Below are 23047 nucleotides of genomic sequence, written 5' to 3'. Positions count from 1 at the left end.
AGCGCATTGCTAAATGCCATGCAGACATAGGCTATATCCCTAAAGCGTTGCAAACCTCACACTTGCAATATCATGGTAGCCGACTGACCTAAAACATTTCATTTGGAAGTACAGAAGTTTATTATCAAATATCAACCTGATTTCATTTAAAATTAACGTAGCACAAGAATAAACGTATTTTAACTACAATGTAGGCTACAGACATTGAAGGCGAACACGTTTGCATTATTTTTGTAACAATTTGTCGCTTGACAAAAGTGCAAAAATCGTGTATTTACATGATAGCGACATGAAACTGATGTACCAAAAACACATAGCGAAGTAATGCAACTATAGAAAATAGGTTTGAAACGCTATCGCCTACTTCTACGACGTGAAGATACTAAGAGATCAAGTACAAAAATATCTTTTCTTCTACGCGTGATTACAAACACAATTGGGATAGTGTACGTCACAAGGCAAGACGCCTCACATCACAGTGAAGGTTTTCCAACGAGGACGGATGCAGCTGGTTGTTATCAAACGTATTCGAACGGTGCTTCGACGCCATTAGAATGGATGTTTGCTTTAAAAAAAGTGTTTTCAAGTTGGCGGTGGTCCGTGCGTCCAGGTTAACGTGGGGTACCAGGAATAGTGCAGATTATTCCGACGCAAACACGAGTTGAGGTCCTCACAAACCGGAAACATTATTACAAAAAGAATGACAAAGAGAATGTAAAACGGCAACGCTGCTTTGAATACCCGACGGAAGGTTATGGGAGGGATTTTCTTCTGTTTTCCGGGTTGCTTTAAACTCAACGGCGATAAGAAGTCAGTGTCGTTTGAATAGTAATCGTTGCGTGGAATATTCACTGACTCAGAAGTTACATCATCATTGTGTTGCTGGGTAACGCAAGCATCAACATCCAGTTTTGCGGTTCTTGCTTCAGCGTATAGAAGCGATGACGTAATCATTTCAGATTCATATAAATGCGATGACGTCGATTCTTCGAGAACATATGAAGTTTCGTTGGCGTTCAGGACGATTTCTTCTTGCATTTCAGAAGTTGAGGAAGCTTGATTGACATTAACTTGACTTTCGGCTTCTCCATAGCTGTGAAACGAAATATCGTTAGTTACGTTCTGGTTGACGTTAAATGTTCACAATTTCGCGTGGAGTTTTCGCATGTGTCAAGAATTGCACTTTCTGACAGCTGCCCAGAGAACAAAGCAAGCGCTTTTTACATTGATTCAACGTTTGCAGACGTTGAATCAATGTAAAAATGGTTGCTTTGTTGTATGGATACATGGCCGAATGGTGAGATCATCTGGCCAATACTTGATATCGTTGATTCGACGCCCGCTATAACACGATTGAATCACCGGCAAGACACTTATTGACATGCTTGAAAGTGGATACAAGGACTTGTGTCTTGCCTTCTTGTCCGTTAATCTTCAATCATAAGTTTTGATGCGACAAATATAAACTTCTTAATACAGTTATAGTTCACCACACTCACATGCAAAACATGCAACAAAAGAAATTGAAAAAAGAAAAGAAAGAAATGAAGTCGCAAATGAAAACACGCGTCACGCCACAATGGTCGCAATATTAAGTCATTATTTGTAGTGGTTCAGTAGTTAGTGGTACTGTCAAAACAAACAAAGAACCATAAACAAAAAGTAACAAACGTTAGAAAAATCCGAATATTCTGTCAAGCTGTTTGCAAGCATTTCCATAGCCATCATAAGCAACTGTAAGTTCACGAGCAACCAATAGTGTTTCATCAACTTAAAGGTAAATCGGTTATTGAAACATTGTGAGTATAAGGAATGACGTAAGCAACACTATCCGAGCTTGGTTAAAGTTTGCGAATATCTGTTACAGTAATGCAACATTTAGAAATTTGTTGCTTCATAATGCCACATTTTTATCAATCAATATATAACGGTTATTTTATCACTTTCGCATCACAACACATGACATTTCTTGTCTTTAAATTAAGGTCAGATAATATTATGCATCCTGTAGCGAACTTCTTAACACCTATTTTCAAGCCCAAGTGAAGTTGCCCTGTTGAATCGGGTTAAGTCGTCGAGAGTTGAGACCAAGTCAAATTGGAGCGTTAAACGGAGTTGATTGTGAAGTTCGTACTTCAATGAAGTTTAAAAACATTCCGCTAAATTGTTTGGAAAGTTTCAAAATTTTTGTAAAATGGTGAAACCATAAAGATGTAGAAGCACAATATTTCGTATGATTGTCGAATTTAGATTTATTTGGAAACACTGGTATTAATGTAGGACGTTCAATCGTTTCATACAAACGAGGTTATATAGCTGCAAGTTAGCAAGGAGCACACCAACAGTTAATCGTGTGAACTAACTCAAATAGTTGGTTTCGTATAACACAAGGCTATGAAGGCAGGCGTGCCATTGTGGGAACAAGACACATTCGGTCATTCATGCGCAATAATCTTGAACACGTTGGTTCAACTCTTAGTGTAATCTTAATCTTAGTGCTTGTTCTGCGTTTTTGTACACTTTTCAATCAACAAATGCTTTTAAACTAAGAAAAATAGTGAGTGAGTTTCATTTAAAGATTTACTTTGAATTAAAAATGTTTTAAGAAATAGCAGAAGTAGTTTGTTTGTTTTTAGCAGTAATCAGCGTTTTTAGTAGTTTGTAGTTTTGTTTGCAGAAGAAAATGTCAAGGACTTAGGGCAAGTTTCGAAAAGCTGTATTTGAAAAAATGGCTGATGAGCATTGAGCAAATAAACGTATCCAAAAGTCAAATAAAAGTAGGCTGCAATATAAAAAATTACATAAACGTTATATATATTGTATAGAAGATATAGATGTGCGTTGCAAAAAAAAACAACATTGTGTTTGACGTCTATCTTAATATTACAAGGATCAAGTGCAAAAAAAAACTCAGTCTTATTTGTAAAGACAGTTTGGGTTGGCGTAAGAGTTACTCTATGCTCTTTACCATGATTCGTCATCCTAACAGGATGATGGGCGTGTTTCAGTCAGATTTCTTTCATTTCTGAAAAGTCGAACATGAAGGTTTTTTTAAAGAAACTTCATCCAGTTTTCAGTTGCTATTGATGGTATGTAAGTATTGGCATGCTAATAAATTTTATATGTTTGCCGAGGTATCTTTTGCAAAGTGTTGAAGCAAGCATGTTCTAAATTGTACGCAAATGCGTCACTAACGATCTTTGCAAAACTTAAAACGCAATTTTAATTTACTTTTTCTCGCATAAAGTTTAACCCTTTGTGTAGCAGCCAAGGACCGAAACCTCCTCCACCATCATGAAAGTGGCATAAATAAAGTGAGAGACTTGATGCCAGGCGGAAATTTAGTTGCAATCAATGCTTTGTAATTTGCGGAAAAGGTAACGGTTTTTGGTGCCACCTAGCGGAGGTTCAAATAATTTTTAACCGACCACAAGCTTCCATCTCTATCGAATAGCCCAACATAAATTTATGATTTGCAAAGCAATGTGCTGTACACTGCCTAGTTATATCCAACGCTTACTACACCTAACCCCAAAATACGAAACGAAACTACTTGTATGATTTATATAGGGCAATCGTTCTCGTATTCAGTTCAAATTTTAAGATTGTTCATGTAAAAAGGTTATGATTTTGATCGACATAGAAATAAATGCATTGTCAGCAGACTGTCTCTAACATAATTGTGTGGAATCATGAGCGATATCGAGTGTCCCTCTAAAAGCCATAGACCGTTATTTTGATCAAATTAAAAACCTTCAGACGAGTTTTCATGAAGGTTATCGCACTTTATATGCCACAATGTGAAGATTATGTGACATTTCTTATTTTATTTTGAATCTTTTTTTATCATAAAATCTTAAATAAATCAATGATACATATAAAAAATGGCAACTGTGACGTTCGTTGTTTTCAAGTTTGCAAAACCGGGGACGTCTATTCCTTAAGATATTATCTTGCGCAACCTACAAAAAGGTAAATGGGAAAAACAGTCTTTCTGGGGACCGCTGAGGGTGACTATAAACCCGTTAAGAACCATTGGTCTAAGCTTGACATCATGTCACTTGGTTCAATAAAATTTTCAAGCATATAAACTCTGAATTGGCGTTCAGATCAGTTAACATGGGTTGCTCGTTTTTGTTAAAAGCAGTGTGGAAGGAAACGTCGAAACGGAACTAAAAATTTGTTTTTAGAAAGGGACTCCAAATCACGATGGCCAGTGAATGAATGAAAAACCTACAATTGCATTTCACTTGAACAAGAAATGTGACATAACAGGAGGCTACCATGGGTAATAAATAATGGTTAAACTTTAAAAGTAGATAAATATGTTTTTGCGCATTTGGCTGCGTTACCATAATTGTAGTGATTAGTACGGTACAACAAAGTTGATAAACAGCAAAGTATTAGTAGACACCACATAAGAATCATAATCATCCATTTTTCTTCAAAGAAGCTTGGTCTTGAATGTAAGAATTAGAAATGGAGAACGGAGGATATTAATTAGTAAGTTTGAAGACTTGTTAGTAGTTCGCCATATCTTTGTAGTTCAGAGTGAACCATGAAAACCACCACGGCCAGATGAAGTGAAAATCACTTCAAGAAACAAAACTCATTGTGTCGACGTCCAAATGGCGCTGCAGATCTTCCAGTTAGTAAAATCGGTCGATTTTTTACATTGATTTAACGTCAGGAAGCGTTCAATCAATGTAAAAACGACGCTAGTTGGATCAAATATAAGCCACACAGCAAGCACGAAAACATGAAGAAACTGAGCAATTACGACGTTTAGTAAGTGGCGGATACAGTGTTGAACTTCGACAACGATCAACGCATAATGTGAAAAGCACGAATATTGCCAGAAGGGAATCATTTCATCATCATTCAAATTCAGTTTTGTCTCTACTAGTGGGGGTGGCCGATTCTTTCCATTTGACGTGTATTATGCAATTAAACAATAAATATTGCAAAAGTGCTCAATGCCAAGCAAAAAAGCCAAGCAGAGCAAATCTATATATTTGATGTCTTATGCAAATATTCAAAATAAATAATGTCATTTAAAACTTGCTTTCGTAAATGCGTAGATACACAAAATCTGAAAATGTATCCATAAAACATAAAATTTCACCACAGTAACTGACAGTTTATGTCGTGAAAACGTATATCGATGAAGGCTCAAGGCAACTGATTGCGATGAAAATACAGCGATAAGAAAACGTAAACATAACATATTTATGAATGAAGCATCCACAAAAACACCAATATTGTTGGAGCATTTGTCAAACGGTTTAGTCAGTACTTCTCGCACATGATAGTAATGAAGTGGATCCTTTTTAAAATCCAACGCGATACCGCAAAGCGGATCGGAATTCTAGGCATAAAAATATTCAAGTGATGCCAGATGCTTCCCATGCGATAACAAAACCATGCAGCAAAAACGTGCAGAATGTTGCCAGAATGAAGTTAACTACAAAGGCTTTCTCAATAGCAGCTTACCATTGGTAATAATGAAGCGATACCATATAGCTTGGAGAAAACCTTTGAAAAGTTATACCACAGCAAAAAAGTTTGTAAACAAGCACTCCTCGTTCGAGTGTGTTGAGAAATTTAATAAAAGCAACCTTTGGACATTGTAAAATCACACTGCTTGCTTCGCTTGTTTGCAAACGAGCGATTTTTAGTCTTTAGAATGCAACATTCTGCTACAGCATGTAAGTAACGCGCAACCACCAATTCATCAGAAACACATCGATGCTCTTGGACTAACCTCTCCGCTCGTGACGTCATCACCTAAATGAGGAAGACGAAAGTGCGACAAAACGCAAGAGAGCAGCAGAAAGAAAGAAAAAAAGGAAAACAGATTTAGAAGCTGAACACAAATCACAATTTTCTAATGCTAGACTACAACTAACACAGCAACGTTCGTGTTTTCAAGTAACAAAACACACCAACTACTGGAGATTACAGGGTTGAAAATTTAAGATTGTGATTTCATTGTTAGAATAGAACACGCCCATTGCTTTTAAGACATTCTAAAGTGGGTTAATGTTTAACAAATACTACTCAAATAGTTCGGTCAGTAGGTCGGGCAATCATTTTTCTACGCTTAAGACCACTTCATTGTTTCACATTCACATACATCACTTCACAAACCAACAATTATTTTTACCAAATGGCTACTCTATGGTTGGTAAATCTGAGGACATATACACACTTAACGCAATCTACAAGTCAAAATCTAAAAATTTACCTTTCGCTGAAGTATCCTGGCTTGAATGGAGGAATTGTCATCAGACTGGCTTGCAAAAGTGTCGGTATCTGACGTCACGTCGTCTCTCTGAAAAATGAAGTTTGAGAGTTGAGTCAATTTCAAAACTTTTTCAAATGCAGAATTAACTTGAATTAAATGTTCGACCATTGACCAAATCGAGTCCCATAACCACAGTAACCAATATTAGGCTGCGTGTGCTGTTCTATTGTTCTTATTTAACTTATTTAGGAAGTTTGTATTTAACAAACTTCCTAGCTTGAAGAAACATATTCAAAAAAATCTCACAATCGCTGAGGGCAAAAGAAGAATGATCTCAACGTACAATGTAAAAGAGGAGTGATTTGGTGACTGAGAAATAAACTTTCCACAAAAAAAAAAAGTAAAAAAGGCAATACAGTTTGTAAGAACAAACTTTTTTTCATCGTTTGAGCACTCAAAAGTCCAATGAAAGCAATTTCAGTTTGTTTGAAGTGTCGTCCCTTTTCAACGAACCTTTCTGCTACGCTCTCGACGAAGGTCTTCTTCCAGGGATTGTAGATCGTTCGCCACACGATCCAAGAAACCATTCAAGCGTCCAGATACGTCACTTCCTTTTTCAGAAATCTCTGTGATGCCCTCCACTGGAGTCACGTGATAACGACCATCAGTAAAGAGAAGCTGATTGAGCATGTCCTGGAGGGAAGCCATCTTGAAATACATAATTAAGGGTTGAAACCAGAATGAAAAAGAACTAAAAACTGTTTGAAGAAGCAAACCAATAGGCAAAAACTGACTTCAATTACATTAAATTAACGCTTTCCAACATTAAATATGATCAAAACTGCTTTGTTATTTATCATAAACTCACCTTCACTCTGGCCTCCAATGCTTCGACGCGAAGTTGAATGAGCTTTTTGTGTCTTTTACGCAAATCGGAAAGCTTTTGAGACCCCCCAATGAGTTCAATTCGGCGACTTTCACCCTCGTCTATCCACTCCCGTAAGCCATGAATGGTGCTTTGGAATTCCTAGGAGAAAACAAAAACTTTAGAAAAATGTTTAAGAGAATTTTTTTTAGGAAAGATAATGCGTCAGCTGCGTGACCAATGCGTGAAGGACGACACAAGGAATGGATTCCTCACATTCACGTCCACTGGTCTGATCATTCATCACAGTCTATAATCCTGGACGCAATAATGGAACTTGAAGAGTTGATTTGGGGTACAGAATTTGAATATGGTGAGAAGCTGAAGTACTTTTGGTCTGACTCTCTTCAGGTGTTTGTCGTGAGAATAGGTTGGCTGACTTAATTCTGACGACATGCACCTGAAGAGAATCAGTCGCAAAGTCCTGCAGCTTTGAGCAATGAAAAACCTTCGCCTTGTTATAATCAAAAATAACGAAACTACAACGAAGTAGGTTCATGTCATATTTGTTTTCTACCTGAGAAGTGGCAATGCTTCTTTGCAGATGCTCCTTGCGAGCCACCACAGTGGCACTGGTAGCTTCCCACAAAGTTTTCATTCGGTTTAGTTTTTTCTGGATGTCATCACCACCTTTGGAATGATCGCGGATGGCATCTTTGTGGCGGGATGCGACAAGGTTGATAGATAGAAACACTGGCTTGCGGTTTTCCATTTCCACTTGCAGCTCCTGCGGTAAAGAACCTTTGTTGAACTGCATTGCAGAAGACTGGGCCACCTTACGCGACACAAACTCTCGCAACTGCCACACAAGTCACAGTAAAAAGTGTTGCATTCATACTTTTAAATGTCTGATTTCTCTTTCCACATCTTTGATTGACAGGTTGTTTCTCTCGCCAGCGCTACTCGACTGCGTCGAGTCTAGCCAGTCGAGGACAGAGTCGAGGTCGGATTTGAGTTGACTCAGTTGCTGATCTTTAATTGGAGACTTGGTGCGACGACGTTTGGTACCTGAATTGGTAAAATATAAGGCATGGTCACAACAGTGCACTGATGACAATGGTAGCATTGACGATTGTATGATGAGCAACCAATTATTCAGATGGAAAACTAACAGGTATAAAAACCACAACAAATACCATGACAGCGATCGTAAAGATGTCAATAAGACATCGCAATGGCTGGTTGTGTACACAAAGTTGTTACTAAGACAGCAAATTAGTCGTTTTTTACATTGATTTAACGTCTGCAGACGTTGAATTAATGTAAAAAACGGTTGATTTGTTGTCTGGATAGCTACTAACACTAAGGCTTGCTGCTGCTACTGCGTACCTGAACCAAGGTCTGCTACTTCAAGTCGGCGACTTCGGCTTGGTGACTGAAAAAAAAGTAAATACAATTTAAAATGAAACAAACAAAAATCCCATTTGTTAAGATAATGCCACAACTACTACCGCGAAACAACAATGTCTAAAATGCTTGTCTAAAATAAACCTATCCAAACTTACTTTGTCGCCGGAGTCGTCACTCGATGATTCAATATGAACGTGCAAGTCGGATGATTCTAAAAGTACAAGAAGTAGTGTTAACAATACGAACATTGCAGCAACGACAAATGTCGCTTTTTTATACCAATTTGGAGCGTCATGCAAAATCAGCAAAAAAAGTACAGCAGCAAAAGATTTGCATATCGTCAGTGTACAGTAGAAAAACGGCGGTAAAGCACACGTCAGTGCGAAATTAAACTTACCAGGAATGTTCTCATCATCAGTAGATATCTCCCCGTCCTTGGAGGAATGTCGCATGTCGTACGTATCCCATTCCAATGAGCCATTGCTTAATGGGGTAATCCTGTGGAACCAACGAATGCTAGATGAGAGAATGCACGAAAACAGTCATCAACGAATCGTAATTTAAACTTCGAAATACATTGAATTAATGCAAAACCTCCGCCTTTTTGATTGATAAATATCTAAAATGTGGCAACAAACCTTCCATTGTGTAAGTCATGTGACCTCCTTCCAACATCCAGGGTCGCACCGTAGGAAGGAGAAAGATTAGAGGGGGAGGAATTGGAGACGGCATCATCCAGCCATTGGGAACTCCACCACGTGAAACTTTGCATCTCAGTGATGGCAGGAAGAGAGCACCCTTCGTCCGCTGGAAGATTCTGTTCAATAATAATGAAAAGCTTGCAGACTATTGCAGAAGCTAGTTAACAATTAATCGGCATTTTCCAAAATTCGGTTAATTTAAGAGACGGCTGGTTTGTGCTACGGCGCCAAAACAAACATCTGACAGGAAAAAAATCTATATTTTAAACAAGGGAAAAACTGTTCACTGTAATTTTAAAACTGCTTTTAAAATGGACATTTCCGTGACAGTCAAACCCCATAACATACGCAGAATTATGAAAAATATTAAGACACACCAATGTTGATACTTTTCAAGTGCGCTTAATTATGCAAGCAGTGTATGCGGAATTGCAGCGGTTCGCAAACAAGATAATCACAAATATTCGCCAATATAGTAGTCCTCACTTTTAACCCAAGGTAAATAGGCCTACGCCGCCTACCCGCTTATTAATTAAGCCCATTTGGTTCAGTCCGGAATTACTGACTGCATAGGAGTGGCAGAGAATCTTCCTCCGCTTAATAGGCCCACCTCCTCAATGATCCCAAAACCGTCCGGTCTCAAGGTGGACTTACTAAGCGGAAATTACTGTATCACCAAGACACTGAGTAAAAACTAAACCCACCATAAGATGAAGCAGCTTCCTGTGGTACCGATCCAACCGAGTCACCACGTCGTGGCAATATCGACGGAAATCAGCCAGCTCCTCTTCAATCTCCACACAATCCTCTTGGTGGCAAGTTCCCAGCAAGGCAGTTCCTCTCTCATCCAATTCCCGGAGGAGAGGGATCCTTTCTTCAATTTTCGTGTGGAATGCCTTTAGAAAAAGTTGAATCACGAAGATTAAATAGCAGAAAACAATGAATGTAAAAAACAACCACTCCTAAATCTTGAGTGATTTTGAGAAAACATGTAATGATATTGTTTGATTGATTGTACTTATTGTATTTTACAACTCAACGGTCTACGAGACTATGCGTAGAAAAAACATAAATATGACGCTCTTGAATGTAAAAACCTACCAACACATTAACACCTAACTATTTATCTATTTTACTTACACACAATAAAGACAATTCTGCTTGAATCTCTTTTCTAATCAAACCTGGCTCCATACTTCCGACACAGCGCATAGCATTAACCGTAAAGAACACTACGAGCACAAGCCAACGTTCATATTATATCTGATCGGACAATATTTTGACAGAGTAAACAATATTCTTTTTCTTTGCCCAAAACCTACTTGAGTCAACATTCTGCACAGTGATGCCTCATATCCAAGCCGCTGTGAAGCCGAAATAGCATATGACCCACGTAGCAAAATGTGCATTTTTTTATCGTTTCGACGTCTGACAATGTTGCAACGATGTAAAAACGCAATTTCTGCTGGTTGTAATTCACAGCCACGCCTTAGTGCGTTTCGTTGTATATCTTGAGCAAACACAACGTGGATATCAAACGCATAAAACAATTCTCAATTTTTACAATTCAACAGCCAAAACAGAAAGTTCTCATTCAAATTTGCTACGTACAAAAGGATTTAAGTTATAATCCTTCTGGGAACCTGATGTTTAAGCAAGATCCCAGCCAGCAAAATTTGTCATTTTACATTGATTCAACGTCGACGTTGAATCAATCAATGTAAAAATGACAAATTTTGCTGGCTGGGATACTAAAGTTCGTTTGAAGACAAGAGCAATCATATTTACACTTAATGACGCCTTATGAGCCCAATGCTATCTCATTAAAAACAATTAAAACCATTCTAAGTCTAACTCGGCAACCAGCATATTATTCATGCTACCCTTTTACTCTCACTGGTACATCTTTCGCTTTGTGTTGTTTCAATGTTTAACAAGAATAAACTTCCGTAAATTCAACTCAATTGCAAAACAACCAACTATAATTCTGCACACAGAAGTTACGTTTTAACCTTTCACTTTCCATTAGGCACCAAACCAAAACTACCCGTAATTTCCACTTCACAAATTGCATTTGAAATGCTTGTACAGCGCTGTTTAGAGCAAAACCAGTGAAGTGTTTCATTTCGAAGCATCGTATTATCTACGTCACAGAGCACGACAACGTGTTCGAGAGTCTCATCTAGCGCTTTCTAATCGTACATTCTTTTTATGTTGACCCGATGTAATGTGACGTTTAGCTGAAGTAAGCAGTCGCAACAATTGCTCTTAAACCAAAATAAAAGCCCGCCACAACGTAAAATCCTGTGGAGGACAATGCCACTGACTTTCAGAAGTCCCCATCTCGCAAATATTGCTTTTTTGCAACCTTTTAACGTTCATGGATGTTGAAAAGTTGCAAAAAGGTTACTTGAGCTGGTGCCGGTCGTTTTGAGGCTTACAAAAAACTGGATTTCTTGTTATTAATTTAATGGCGATCCATCAACAATTCAAGCGCGAGAACTAGACACTGGGAACCCAATGTTTTACAGACTAGCACATTAAAGATCACTAAATATTTATCGTATAGCATCATGCAATAAATATAATCGATTCTTCCGCCTACCAACAGTCAGCAAATAAATATGTATTTTTATGTTTTATGTTGATTCAACGCCCACAAACGTTGCATAGGAAGTAGGAACTTATATACAAAACTGTTTCATCACAACAAGGCTATGGTAGAAAATAAAACATTATGTATAAATTGAAAATTTGCAATCAATGTGTGATAAAAAACTAAATTACAAGGCAAAGCTGACTCGTGCCTCTTAAGTTGATAACATGTCACCCTGCCAACAATATTATACTTTTCGGTTGAAAGGGTTGAGGTGATAGACTCATCGAAAGCTTCAACCCAAAGTTTCACAAGCTCGCATGCAATTTCATTTTTCAACCACTGATGCAAGCCAGGCTGCTGAGTGCTGAGGTTGACTTAGTTTCCTTTTGTAGTTGAAGTGCCTACTGTGTGTTGTGTTGCAGCTCTACTACTAGTTACCAATAATCATTAAAGCAAATTGTCAGTAAAATCTTTTTTTTGTCAACACATTTTTCAACTTTGTCAACAAAATCAGTTTTTTTCAACAAACTTTTCTGTGTGCTATACAATATAAAATACGGTAAAGAACTTGTGATGTAACAAATAATTGCTTTCTTTCAATTGTCGTCAATTGATGAATCATTCACTCACTTTCACTTGATTTAATTTCTCAGTGTTGCTGGATGTTTCGGAGAAAAGTTCTAAGTTGGTCAACTGAAGGTCTACTTCGGTCAGCCACACCAGCAAGGATTCTCGATGACCTTCGAATGACTCACGCGTCTCTATCATCTGCTTGAGGCGACGCAGTACTGAGCTGACTCGCCGCGAGATGTCATCCCAGCGCGTGTTTCCTTCGTGAACCTGTAGGTCATAAAACCAGTGGGGATAAACGATACGAAATTCAACCCTTGTACTTGATTTACGCCTGACTTTAAAAAGTTAAACAACGTTAAACACAAATAAATCGTCTACGACGAAACTATTAAGAACATCGACGACGAAACTTTACGAAGCCCAAAACTTGCAAAATTAAACGTTCAAAGAAATAGGTTGCTTACAAACAGAAGATCTTTTTCTAGTTTTAGCTCAACTGGAAATGATCGATACGCGACAAAAGATTAAATGATTCGAACAAGTGCTGTACAACAATGTGACATGTCCAATGATAATATAATTATAGCTTATGATTATCGTTGAGATTGCCTGGAGCGTCTTGGCAGGATGTGATTTTTTACATTAATAACTTGACATTTGAAACTCACCATCGTTTTGAGCTTGTCGCTCGTGTCCGTTCGGCTCTCCCTCGCCAGTCGTCGATACTGTTTGTTTATTAATTCCAGCTGAGTCAATCCCTCGTGCACTTGCCGTTGGAAGGTCTGAAGAGAGAGTTTCACATCATCATCATCATAATCCATCGTCGGTTTGTTCCCCACTAGTGGGGGTGGCCGAACATTGTTTTTTAACTGATTCAGGCACTTTAGTGTTTCCAAAGGTTTGTGCTTATTTCAGAAAACGGTCAATATTCTCCACTTGCCACCAATCTAGTGATGTACAGCTCATAACAAATCAGCATATTGACTGACAGAACAAGATTCGTAGATAAGGGCCTGGGTACCATAACCTATAAATATAACATATCCAAGATGTTTAAAAAAAAATGGCACTTCTAGCCTGTGTCACTCACCTCATAAGATTTAAGCTCTTTTTTCGCTTCTTGGCAACTCATATGGAAGGTTTTGGGATATTTCGCTGTTGTTTCACATTTGGTGAGCCAATCAGAAAAACGTGAAAAGTCCGACAGGAACTTCTGCCACAAGCGCTGAGTGTCTTCGATTCTGTGACGGGCAACATGTATAGTGCTTCAAGTTATACAAGATTAGAAACAAACCATTGTTTCTTTGGCTACACATTGCATGCTACATTGTAATAGCGGTTCAAAAGTACCGGTGGCAATAACTCATAACACGAATACCCTGGCTTCGACTTCCACGTTGTATATTCCAGACAAACAAATGTTATCTTTTTATGTTGGTTCAACATCCACAGATGCTAAGGTGACGCAAATTAGTACAACTTCTATTTTCAGGACAAGTAGCAAAGACAAGGCGGACTAAGTCATATCAGAAACATTTTCACACCATCCACGATTGTAATGCACCAACGTATCGCACTTTTATGCCAAGAACTCCACGTTTTGCGTTTGGAAGTTACAAAAGTTTATATAGAACATCACGTGAGGTTATTTGAAAGCGCTTTTCAGCGCGAAAAGCATTGCCTGAAGCGAAATTGTGACAGTCACCACCGGTAAGCTCAGAGTAGTACTTATGAGATCTGTTTACGTATTTTTAATGCAATTTATAACTCGTGTCTTTGTCTACACTATTCACAACTAAAATGTCCACACTGATGCAACTGCACTACTAGTAGTAGTTAGCCAAGTGCAAACTATCCCGATCCAATTGCGGTAGACCACGCTATTGTACTCACTTCACTCGGCGATCCATTGAAAGAGCACAGATGTTTTTCCACCTTCTGTCTAAACTTTTCGTTGCTTCGTCAATCGACTTCTTGTCCTTTTCATTGGCACATGCATCATCATCGTGAAGCAGAACCTCGCACAGATTGAGCACCGACGCCACGCCAGCACTGTGCTTCTCCACATCTTTCTGAAGGTTCTGCAATAAAAATGCTATTTTAACGGGCTCTGAAAGCTAAATTTTGAACACAGATTCAACACCGAAGTAATCATGTTGACGGTGATTGGTTATCAGTTTTTAAAGCATGGTGTAAATTCAGGGTATTGACAAACTTTTAACTAAAAAAATTGGAAGTTTGTAAAATTCCGTTGTTTTGTAATGAAAAAAAAAACAAAAAACACAGAGAAATTAATTTCAGAAAGCATTTCTATAGTTACGACCGATCACAACATGGAAATAAACATGAAAAGAAGCGATGCACGTTGAAGATTGTAAAGTATCGGATTTGTAAATAGGTACGGTCCAGCTGAGACAAGTCCTATTGGTAATCGACCTGATTGATAAAAAATCTCTGTTGGTTCGAGCAAACAAAACAGACCTCAATTCGGACAGACTGCACAGTAAGATTGCGAGTGAATCAACAAAAACAGCTGACGTCCGGTAAAGACAGCGTTTTGTTGCATGCTAAACAATAAGAGAGCAGAGGGAATGCAACAAGAACCATAAAATATGGTTGATTGGACTACTGTCAAATCAAAGCAATTGAAAGGCTTGCCATTTCCAAACAAACTCAGGACGAGATGTAGCACTGCAAGTGAAGTGAACCATCTTTTGTTCATGTTACAGCGCTCAGCAGAAGCCGGAGTATTATTAACACATGCAGTATCAATGAAACAAAGCTTTACAGATAATTGCCCCTTTTCCATCGTGGTAAAAAGTAAAACTGTCGCTTTTGGAAACTCGGTTTAGGGATACACTATGAAATAGTCGCTATCCGCTTTCTGCAATCACCGCCATGATTATACAGAAGTGACATCAACGAACTATTTTAGAAGGATTCTTATCTTTCACCTTATAAAATAATAGAATAAACCGTAGAAATACTTCATAAAAAAGGTTAAAGTTTCTACCTCTAATTCCTCCCCTAGTTCGTCCTCGCATTGGCAGAATAAATCCAACACGGCTTGGAAATGCGGATTTTTCGTGCTGTCCTCATCTACTTCACTCGGAGTTAGAGATGATGGTTCGTCTCGCAACAAGGGCGGGCTACAATCTGGGATTTCAAAACTGTCCAACATCCGTTCTTGTGTGTGAGGAAGACTACGGCGCTTACAGTGTGGACCGGGAGTTGGATTCGTGTTCAAAGCCGCGTTGTTTGTACTTTGGGGTGAGAAAATGTCGTCATGGTTGCAGAAGCTGCACTGGCAGTAACCGTCTTTGAGGAAATCATCCTCAACAAGGCATTCAGAGATGTTGTGATTTTCACTGAAGTCCAGGTCATTTGAAAATGAAATAAAATTTCCTTGATAAGAGTCCCACGTATCGTCTGTCAATTTCTTCGATGAAGTTGCTTCGGACTTCTTCTGACAGGCTTGAACTTGCACAGAGGAAATTTGTGAGACATTTGTCCCTTCCACAAAGCTGACTACTTGATTTTGATGAGGATGCACCTCTTGTGGAAAATTACCTCCAGGAATTATGTCTTCAAGAAGTTTGGAATGGACGTAAAGAAACGAGTCACTTTGACAGCCGAAGGACGTGCCGTACGACATTGCTCTATCGCGGTTACCAATATTTTGCTTACTGCTAGATATGACAGAAAAATATTCAGGCTTTTTTCCGCTTGAAGACGGAGATGACGTGTCACTGCACGCGTCACTCGCTTCACTGTCATTCTTGGCATTGGGGTCGTCACTGGACGTGTGAGGTGATTTTATAACGGAGTCTTGGAACAGTAAAGGTGACAAGCTGTAGTACATATCATGCGAAGAAACACTGGATTTCTTTGGAAGTTCGGGATTATTCGGTTGAGTTTGTGCACGTTGAATGACTAGCGCAGCTGCAGGCTTTTCTGTTTGTTGACTAGCATTGATATTGTGTTTTGCATTATCAGCGCTGTCCGAGGTTATTAGCGAGTTCATTTTAGTAGTTGCAGGTTTTTGATGGAGTACGTCTTTAGGGACGCAGCTGCTTTGCGTCGCTGCACTTGGGAATGTCAAATTAGATTTGGCGATATCTGATGAGTTGGCGCTGCGACGATGAGCAAGTTCTTTTGCAAGCTCAGCTCTCATAGAAGGCCGACGCTTCATGAAATAATTCTTGTGAGACGACACGGGAGAGCGCAACGAGTCAATGGTTTTGTTCGCATCCTCACGGTCACTCCTGGTTGTAAGCAAAGTGTTCATGACAGCAGTTACATAAGTTCCATTATTGATGTCACGGCCACCACTACTATCAAGCAGTGAATTATTTTTGTTTGGGCTATCTTCTGTACTGCTCGCAAAAGACTGCTCAAACTTGATGTGTCGCTTTGGTGTTGAAAAGGCGGGACTTCGATGCACACCTGATACATTACGTAACTGTGGCAGTTGACATGACTTGCATACTTTCAGTTGGGAGCTTGTATCCAATGGAAGTTCTTGGGAGGTTGAAATCGCTTTTTCAAGAGTGTTGCGTAAAGAATCAAGATATAGACTCTGCTTTTCGTAGTAATCCGAGCTAAACATTTTAGCATCTAACAGTACGCATAACTTTGAATACAAAAACAACTGTAAATTAACAAGACTAGTTTATCAAACAGCAAGTGTCATCACCCAGTAACATACGTACCATACCCCACACTTCAGTCAACGCTTAGGCTAATTCGATCTTCAAATACGATTTCAAATATAAACGCAACTACACACTGTCGTATGGTACGAAGTCACGTGACTTGGATCACCACAGACTTCGCTCTGGCGGCTAAAATAAACCACAAGGCAACTTTAGCTTTTGTTTTTAATTTCAGCATGACATCTCACGTCATGCTGAAATGCAAACAACCACAGTGGTAAGTAGAGTTATATTTTCAGCATCGATGTCATTGATATTTTAGAACAACTTTCTATTTTAGTTCATCATATTTTACTGAGTACTGAAGATATCTGCTTTTTTCGGTACTTCGTACATTGCTTCGAAATAATAATTATCGCTTTGGCTTCGCAGCTCACAGAAGGCATGCTTACATGTCTCTAGGCAGCATAAAAGCTAAAGACTTGACTTTATTTTAGTTTTACATCAGTTTTCGGCTGAATGCAGTTTTTGCTCCAACAACGGAAAATCAGTGACACATAAAAATGAACGTTTTGTATAAAAGGGCTAGCAAAGCGTTGAAACGGTCAATAAATAATAAACCAACCACAACTATAATGCTTATAGGCTGATGCTTGTAGTCTATGAAACCATCGACTCTTCTGGCCTTTCCAGTCTGTCACAACGACTTTCCTGTGTTGGTATACAAATCATGAGCCTCTCAACTAACTTCATCAGTACAGACATAAACGCTGTTTTCTATAGAAAAAAATCCTTTTAACACTCACCAAAAAGGCCAGCTCTATACAACACAAGACGTGTCATAGTTTCCCCCTTGAGACGTGATAATACTGCAAAATTGCTCACGATGACGCGTTATTATTAAGCTGCATAGTGCATGCCGCGATAATGAACAATGGTAGTGGGTAGGCCAGCACCACAGAAATCACTGGATGGCCAAAAGTTAAAAAAAATTGTCACATTGTTGCAGTAAATCGAATTTCCGGTCTTGTCTAACTAAAGCAAAACGCATTCGTCATGTTTTTAAGATTAAACTTCTAGCCAAGTGACCGTTCCGTGTAACTTTCCTAACAAGTTTAGAATGACGTTGCTACCGATCACTGCGCAGACGTTGATGCTTTGACATTTATTGCTGATATTAAAGCTGCACATGTCAGTTTTCTTAGATAAAAATCAAAATTTTCTTCTTAATATTATTTTTTTAAATCCAGTAGGCAATAGACTAACAGCTTACTTGTTTTTCGTGACTCTCTTTGCTGTATTGGTTGTACGTGTCCTGCCATAAAAAAAAGCTGAAGCTTTTACACCTCAATGCTAGTAACACCCACAGTTATAAAGTCAAGACTGCGTTTAACTTCCATGTAGCCTGCCTGCTGGATAAAATAAGCTTTACAGCTTCCAGAGTTAATACGGATAGCTTGCTGCTGTAAAAATCATTCTCTGAACTAAATTGTACATTGGTGGGCGATTTCTACTGAGAGCTACAACTCTCAGACTTAGAGGTTTTACGCTGACAGAAGATTAACCTAGATAGAAATGTTTGATAAAGGATTGGAAGTTTAAAGAATACACAATTTCGGTAGCTAATGGCCCGGTTACATTAGTTTTTGTCTTTTTAACGTAAAAAAAAACAGAAAATCTAATTGAGTTTCTAGGTCACCAACAAAACCTTTAAGAGCTGACAAAAGCCCAACACATTTGACAAACAAACTCAAAGAAACATAGAAACTTAATTTGATGCAGTCATGGAACAGCTGTCTGGGAATCAGACAAGCAATGGGATTGATTAAATTAACATTGACACAACGTTTGATAACATCATTTACACGTTGCAAGAACGGTTCACTGTTACTACCTGTGATGACAGGAAAACTAACGCAACACAACTTTATCTGATTCATTTTTTATTCAATTCCTCTGCTTTCCCTTTGCCATGCTTTGTTGTACAATTCAACAACAACCTACTCATGCACATGCAGCAACTGTCTGGCGTCTTACCAACTCATTTTGATCATTTCGCTGAATCAGTTGTTGATCAACGTGTGTAAGACTGTGAACCCTGACCAACCACTACCACACACCAACCAACACCACGTTGCCGAAGAACCAGTTGTTCTATCAAGTTGTAAACGAAAACTTTAAGACTTAAATTGTGGCTAGCTACACTCATGGGAACTTAACCGCATTGGTTACGCATGACCATGTGTGAAGGCCACTAGCAAGGTATCTCCAAACTGAGTGACCGGACGCTTGTATTCTAAAGCCCTTCCGACGCATTCCAGCCAGCGAAACTTAATGTTTGTACATCGTTTCAACGTCGCTAATCAATGAAGTGGTGTACAATTTTCCTGGTTCAAATTGCTATAGGGAATTTGGCACACCTCCATTGCTTGAATGTTTCATTCAATTGCTGGTTGTTATCATTGAGATTTTAAGCTGAGCGTATTAACAAAATCACTCATATGTAGCCTCTCTGCGTTTCCTGAATTAAACTACACTACACACAGACAATGAAATCGAGTTAAATTACTGATTTTACGTCAGATCAGTTGTTGGAATTAACTGTATTAGTTGCAAAAATGAAGCCAATATTATTGCTTAACACAACACAAGTCAATGGTATGCACCAATATCTAAGGTTTATCATTCTTGGTTTAATCTAAAGTAAAGCATCTTTCTTCAATGGTAAGTTTTGCCACTTCGGTTACTCATCACAAAACGCTAATGGAGACTCAAACTGCAAATTCTTTCTCTGACTGAACACTTTTTAGCACAACTCTTATATTCCACTGCGTGTACATTGTACAAACGAGAAACGAGTGTGGATACTGTACAATTGTGCAAGGCTGTAACAATAGCGACTGAAAAACAGCAGACAAATTGCAAGCGGAAACAACAGCCCTGCATCTCAGACAAACCAATAAATCTGAAGCAATGCGCAGGCCGCACGCAGACGCAATTGGTTGGCATAATTTGGTTATCAGCTCAAAGGCAGCAGTGTACCACAAAAATTCGCCTTTTTCAAATCGGTTTTACGCGCGACATTCAAAGCAGTTTGTTTTGATGACTTTGAACGCTGTTGGCTGTTGCCGAAGGAATGTTGCGTGTTGGTGAGAAAAAAAATGCTACCATACACGTAAATCTTTATAACTGTTGATAGTTTATATTGTTGATAGTTTCTATAAGAAACGCCCCAAAAATTGGCGAGGATTTGTCTTGATTTTGAAAAAAGTTTGACACAGCTTGAAACGGCCAGATCAACAGCTGGATCGAAAGTTGTAGGTCTGTAACTTCGTAGAATCGATTTTTGGAGATGAAAAGGTGATTAGAGCAGGATTGTCCATTCAAACAGTAAAAAATTACCTTTTGTTCAACAAGCCTGTCTTTGACTTCATCATCACTGCAGTTTTTGTACACAACGGGCTTGAACAAGCTGGTTTCGACCTGATTCAACCAGTTTCGCAGCTTTCCCATGCTTGTGTCCAGTTGTGCTACAGCAGCAATTGTTTCTTTCAGTTTTCGTGTTCTGCAATATGTCAAAAATAATAAACTGGTAAAAAAATAAAGAAAATCACGTTGTTTAAACGTTTTTTCCCCACAATATTGGCGGAATCATGCATGGAAGTAACATTAACAATGAGAATAATTCTTCAGAGTCAAACCTAATTAAGTTGAAATCGTGGCAGCATATCTATTGTGGGAGACATAAAACCACTAAAGGCCTTGTATAACTTTTCATCCTCAATAACATCGAGGAAACAAAACAGAGATTGAAAGACTCAGCATCTTTACAACAATAAACAAAAGGAATTTTGAGTATCAACCCACAAACTAAACCTGATATGCAATGACATGCATTAATTTGAAGGTAGAATACGAAGATCAAATGCTTGCTTTATACAAAAGTTTCACTGGTCCATGACCAAAAAGCCATAAAAATACTACTGTACGAGCAAAAAGTTCTATAAGCATGAAATAACGTTAAATATCAAACATTTACTGCATTTAAAAATTATTTCATCGGACATTTCCTGATAAAAAGCTGTGACAGGTGAAAGGAAAATCATGACGTAATGCCGCTGGTAATCATATGCGGCCAAGCGCATTACGAATGATGTCATCGGATACGCATGTTGCTGACAAAGTGCGTTGAGATGTTTGCGTTAAAACGTCGCTCGATGGCATTGTTACAACGTGAAGACATTAAAATAATTTGCAATACAGTCAGTGCATCCAATATCGACTTTCTAAACGGCGGGTGATATGGTTCAAACTAGATTCTGTGACAGCAGAAATCCATAAAAGCTTTTACGTTGCAACAGCGTTAACAAAACTGCAATCAACGTAACGTACGTTGTCACCAAACCTCAGCAAAAGTTCAACGGCTATGCCTTATCTCACATGACGTCATCAACCACGGATTTCGAGATTATCCACAAGCAATATGAAACAATTGAATTGACTGCAGACGTTGAATCACTGTAAAAACCGTTTTTTTTTCGTCTGGGAGGTAAGTGAGGTTGCAACATGGAACAGTGAATTGAAGTTGAGATGCCAACGTCAAAAACAGACACTTACAATCTGTACATGAAACAGCCGTGGCCGAGTGGTTAGCGCGTTGGGCTCGCAGTCGATAGCCTGCATGTTCGACTCCAGCCACCCGCACTTGCTGTTGTTTCTCTGGGCAAGAAACTTTACGATAAATGCCTCCACCCAGTGATCGATTTCGAGTGATGGGTAGTACCAAATTTAAGTCATAAGTAGAGTAGACAACCGGAAACAGACATTGCCGTCGGCTGCAGCGTGGGTCAAGTGTACGTCGGAAGGCGAACACCGATGCACAGCGCTCAAGTCCGCTTTCCCGCAATGCAGGATAAAGATAAACAAACAAACAAACAAAGGTGGGTCTAATAACGTTGTGCTCTGTTATCATTGTGTGAAAGAAGATGGTGATAACTACAATTAGCCAAATACCAGCCAGCAAATAATAAAGCAAGTTGGATTGATATAAAGCGAACATTGCAACCAAAGAAAATTCTTTCTTTTGCATTGATTCAACGCCTTCCTGCAGATGTTGAATCAATGTAAAAAGGGAAGATTTTACTGGGTGGGTTGTAATTGTGTAGCTACAGCGCAGTTCCACATTTAGAGTGGGTCGCACCAACATTGTATATTCTACGGATTAAATGAATCCACCGATTAGAGAGATTAATTTTCCAGACAGCATCACATTTATTTCGCTGTCTGAGTTGTGGACATTTTTCCCTCTTTTACATCAAGCGTAACCCGCTGGATAGAATCGACGATCACTGATCCACAGATCAACTTGGCACATCCTAGTTATCGATTAACTGATCAGAAGGTCAGCTTAATCGGTCGTTTAAAAAATCCCCTGTTAGTACATCTAACCCTTAAACTATTCAAGATTCATTCCGTGGCGTCGGCTGTTTAATTAATTAAATGCATTTTTATTTTAGCTTTTCCACTGAAGGCACCGTTGACTATCCAGTTTAATTTGTTTTCTTCCATATGGACAGGGCACTCTTCAATCACGAGACTTCTTCAACCACAACAACGTAAATACTTCCACGTGTTCTCAACCAGCTTGACAAAATGACGTCACTAGGCTTGACAAAATTCAGTTTTCGTGAAAACAAAAGTCGGAAGCTTCATTTAATCGATCCCGCATAACTAACATCTGTTTGGTTTTTGCTGTGATAAATCTCCATCTATTATGAATGACTATGACAACATATAGGCTACGAAGTTGTACTAACTGGATGGTGGCTTGGAAATGCAATAAAGTGTAACATATGCGGTATTGCGGTGTTAAGAAAAATCTAGTTTTCGCTTCTTCTTCTTCTTCGTTTGAACCTTGTTCTTCGCCACTTCAAGGGTCGAGGGGCTCTGCCTTTTACCACCCTTGGGCAGTGGCGGCGACGCGGTTTAAATGTTTGG

General features: G+C 38.8%; 1 protein-coding gene across 1 annotated transcript in view; it reads right to left on the bottom strand.

The window, feature by feature from the left end:
* Nucleotides 1-107: 107 nt before the first annotated feature.
* The window catches only part of LOC145782777 (nesprin-1-like), a 188243-nt gene continuing 165303 nt past the window's right edge, over nucleotides 108-23047 (bottom strand). Inside the window, exons 156-172 of the mRNA XM_082594541.1 lie at nucleotides 20453-20615; nucleotides 14289-14476; nucleotides 13486-13636; nucleotides 13064-13177; nucleotides 12453-12662; nucleotides 9928-10119; nucleotides 9161-9339; nucleotides 8920-9020; nucleotides 8678-8733; nucleotides 8502-8547; nucleotides 8011-8180; nucleotides 7690-7899; nucleotides 7116-7274; nucleotides 6761-6955; nucleotides 6248-6334; nucleotides 5765-5787; nucleotides 108-1093 (exon numbers count right to left, since the gene is read on the bottom strand). Of these exons, the coding sequence (XP_082450667.1) occupies nucleotides 583-1093; nucleotides 5765-5787; nucleotides 6248-6334; nucleotides 6761-6955; nucleotides 7116-7274; nucleotides 7690-7899; nucleotides 8011-8180; nucleotides 8502-8547; nucleotides 8678-8733; nucleotides 8920-9020; nucleotides 9161-9339; nucleotides 9928-10119; nucleotides 12453-12662; nucleotides 13064-13177; nucleotides 13486-13636; nucleotides 14289-14476; nucleotides 20453-20615 (2755 nt within the window). The 3' untranslated portion in view covers nucleotides 108-582. The remainder of the gene's footprint in view (nucleotides 1094-5764; nucleotides 5788-6247; nucleotides 6335-6760; nucleotides 6956-7115; nucleotides 7275-7689; nucleotides 7900-8010; nucleotides 8181-8501; nucleotides 8548-8677; nucleotides 8734-8919; nucleotides 9021-9160; nucleotides 9340-9927; nucleotides 10120-12452; nucleotides 12663-13063; nucleotides 13178-13485; nucleotides 13637-14288; nucleotides 14477-20452; nucleotides 20616-23047) is intronic.

Source organism: Aplidium turbinatum, chromosome 1 (assembly GCF_918807975.1).
Source record: "Aplidium turbinatum chromosome 1, kaAplTurb1.1, whole genome shotgun sequence".
Taxonomy (NCBI): domain Eukaryota; kingdom Metazoa; phylum Chordata; class Ascidiacea; order Aplousobranchia; family Polyclinidae; genus Aplidium; species Aplidium turbinatum.
Note: the sequence above shows the minus strand (reverse complement) of the source record. Positions and strands in the feature narration are given on the sequence as shown.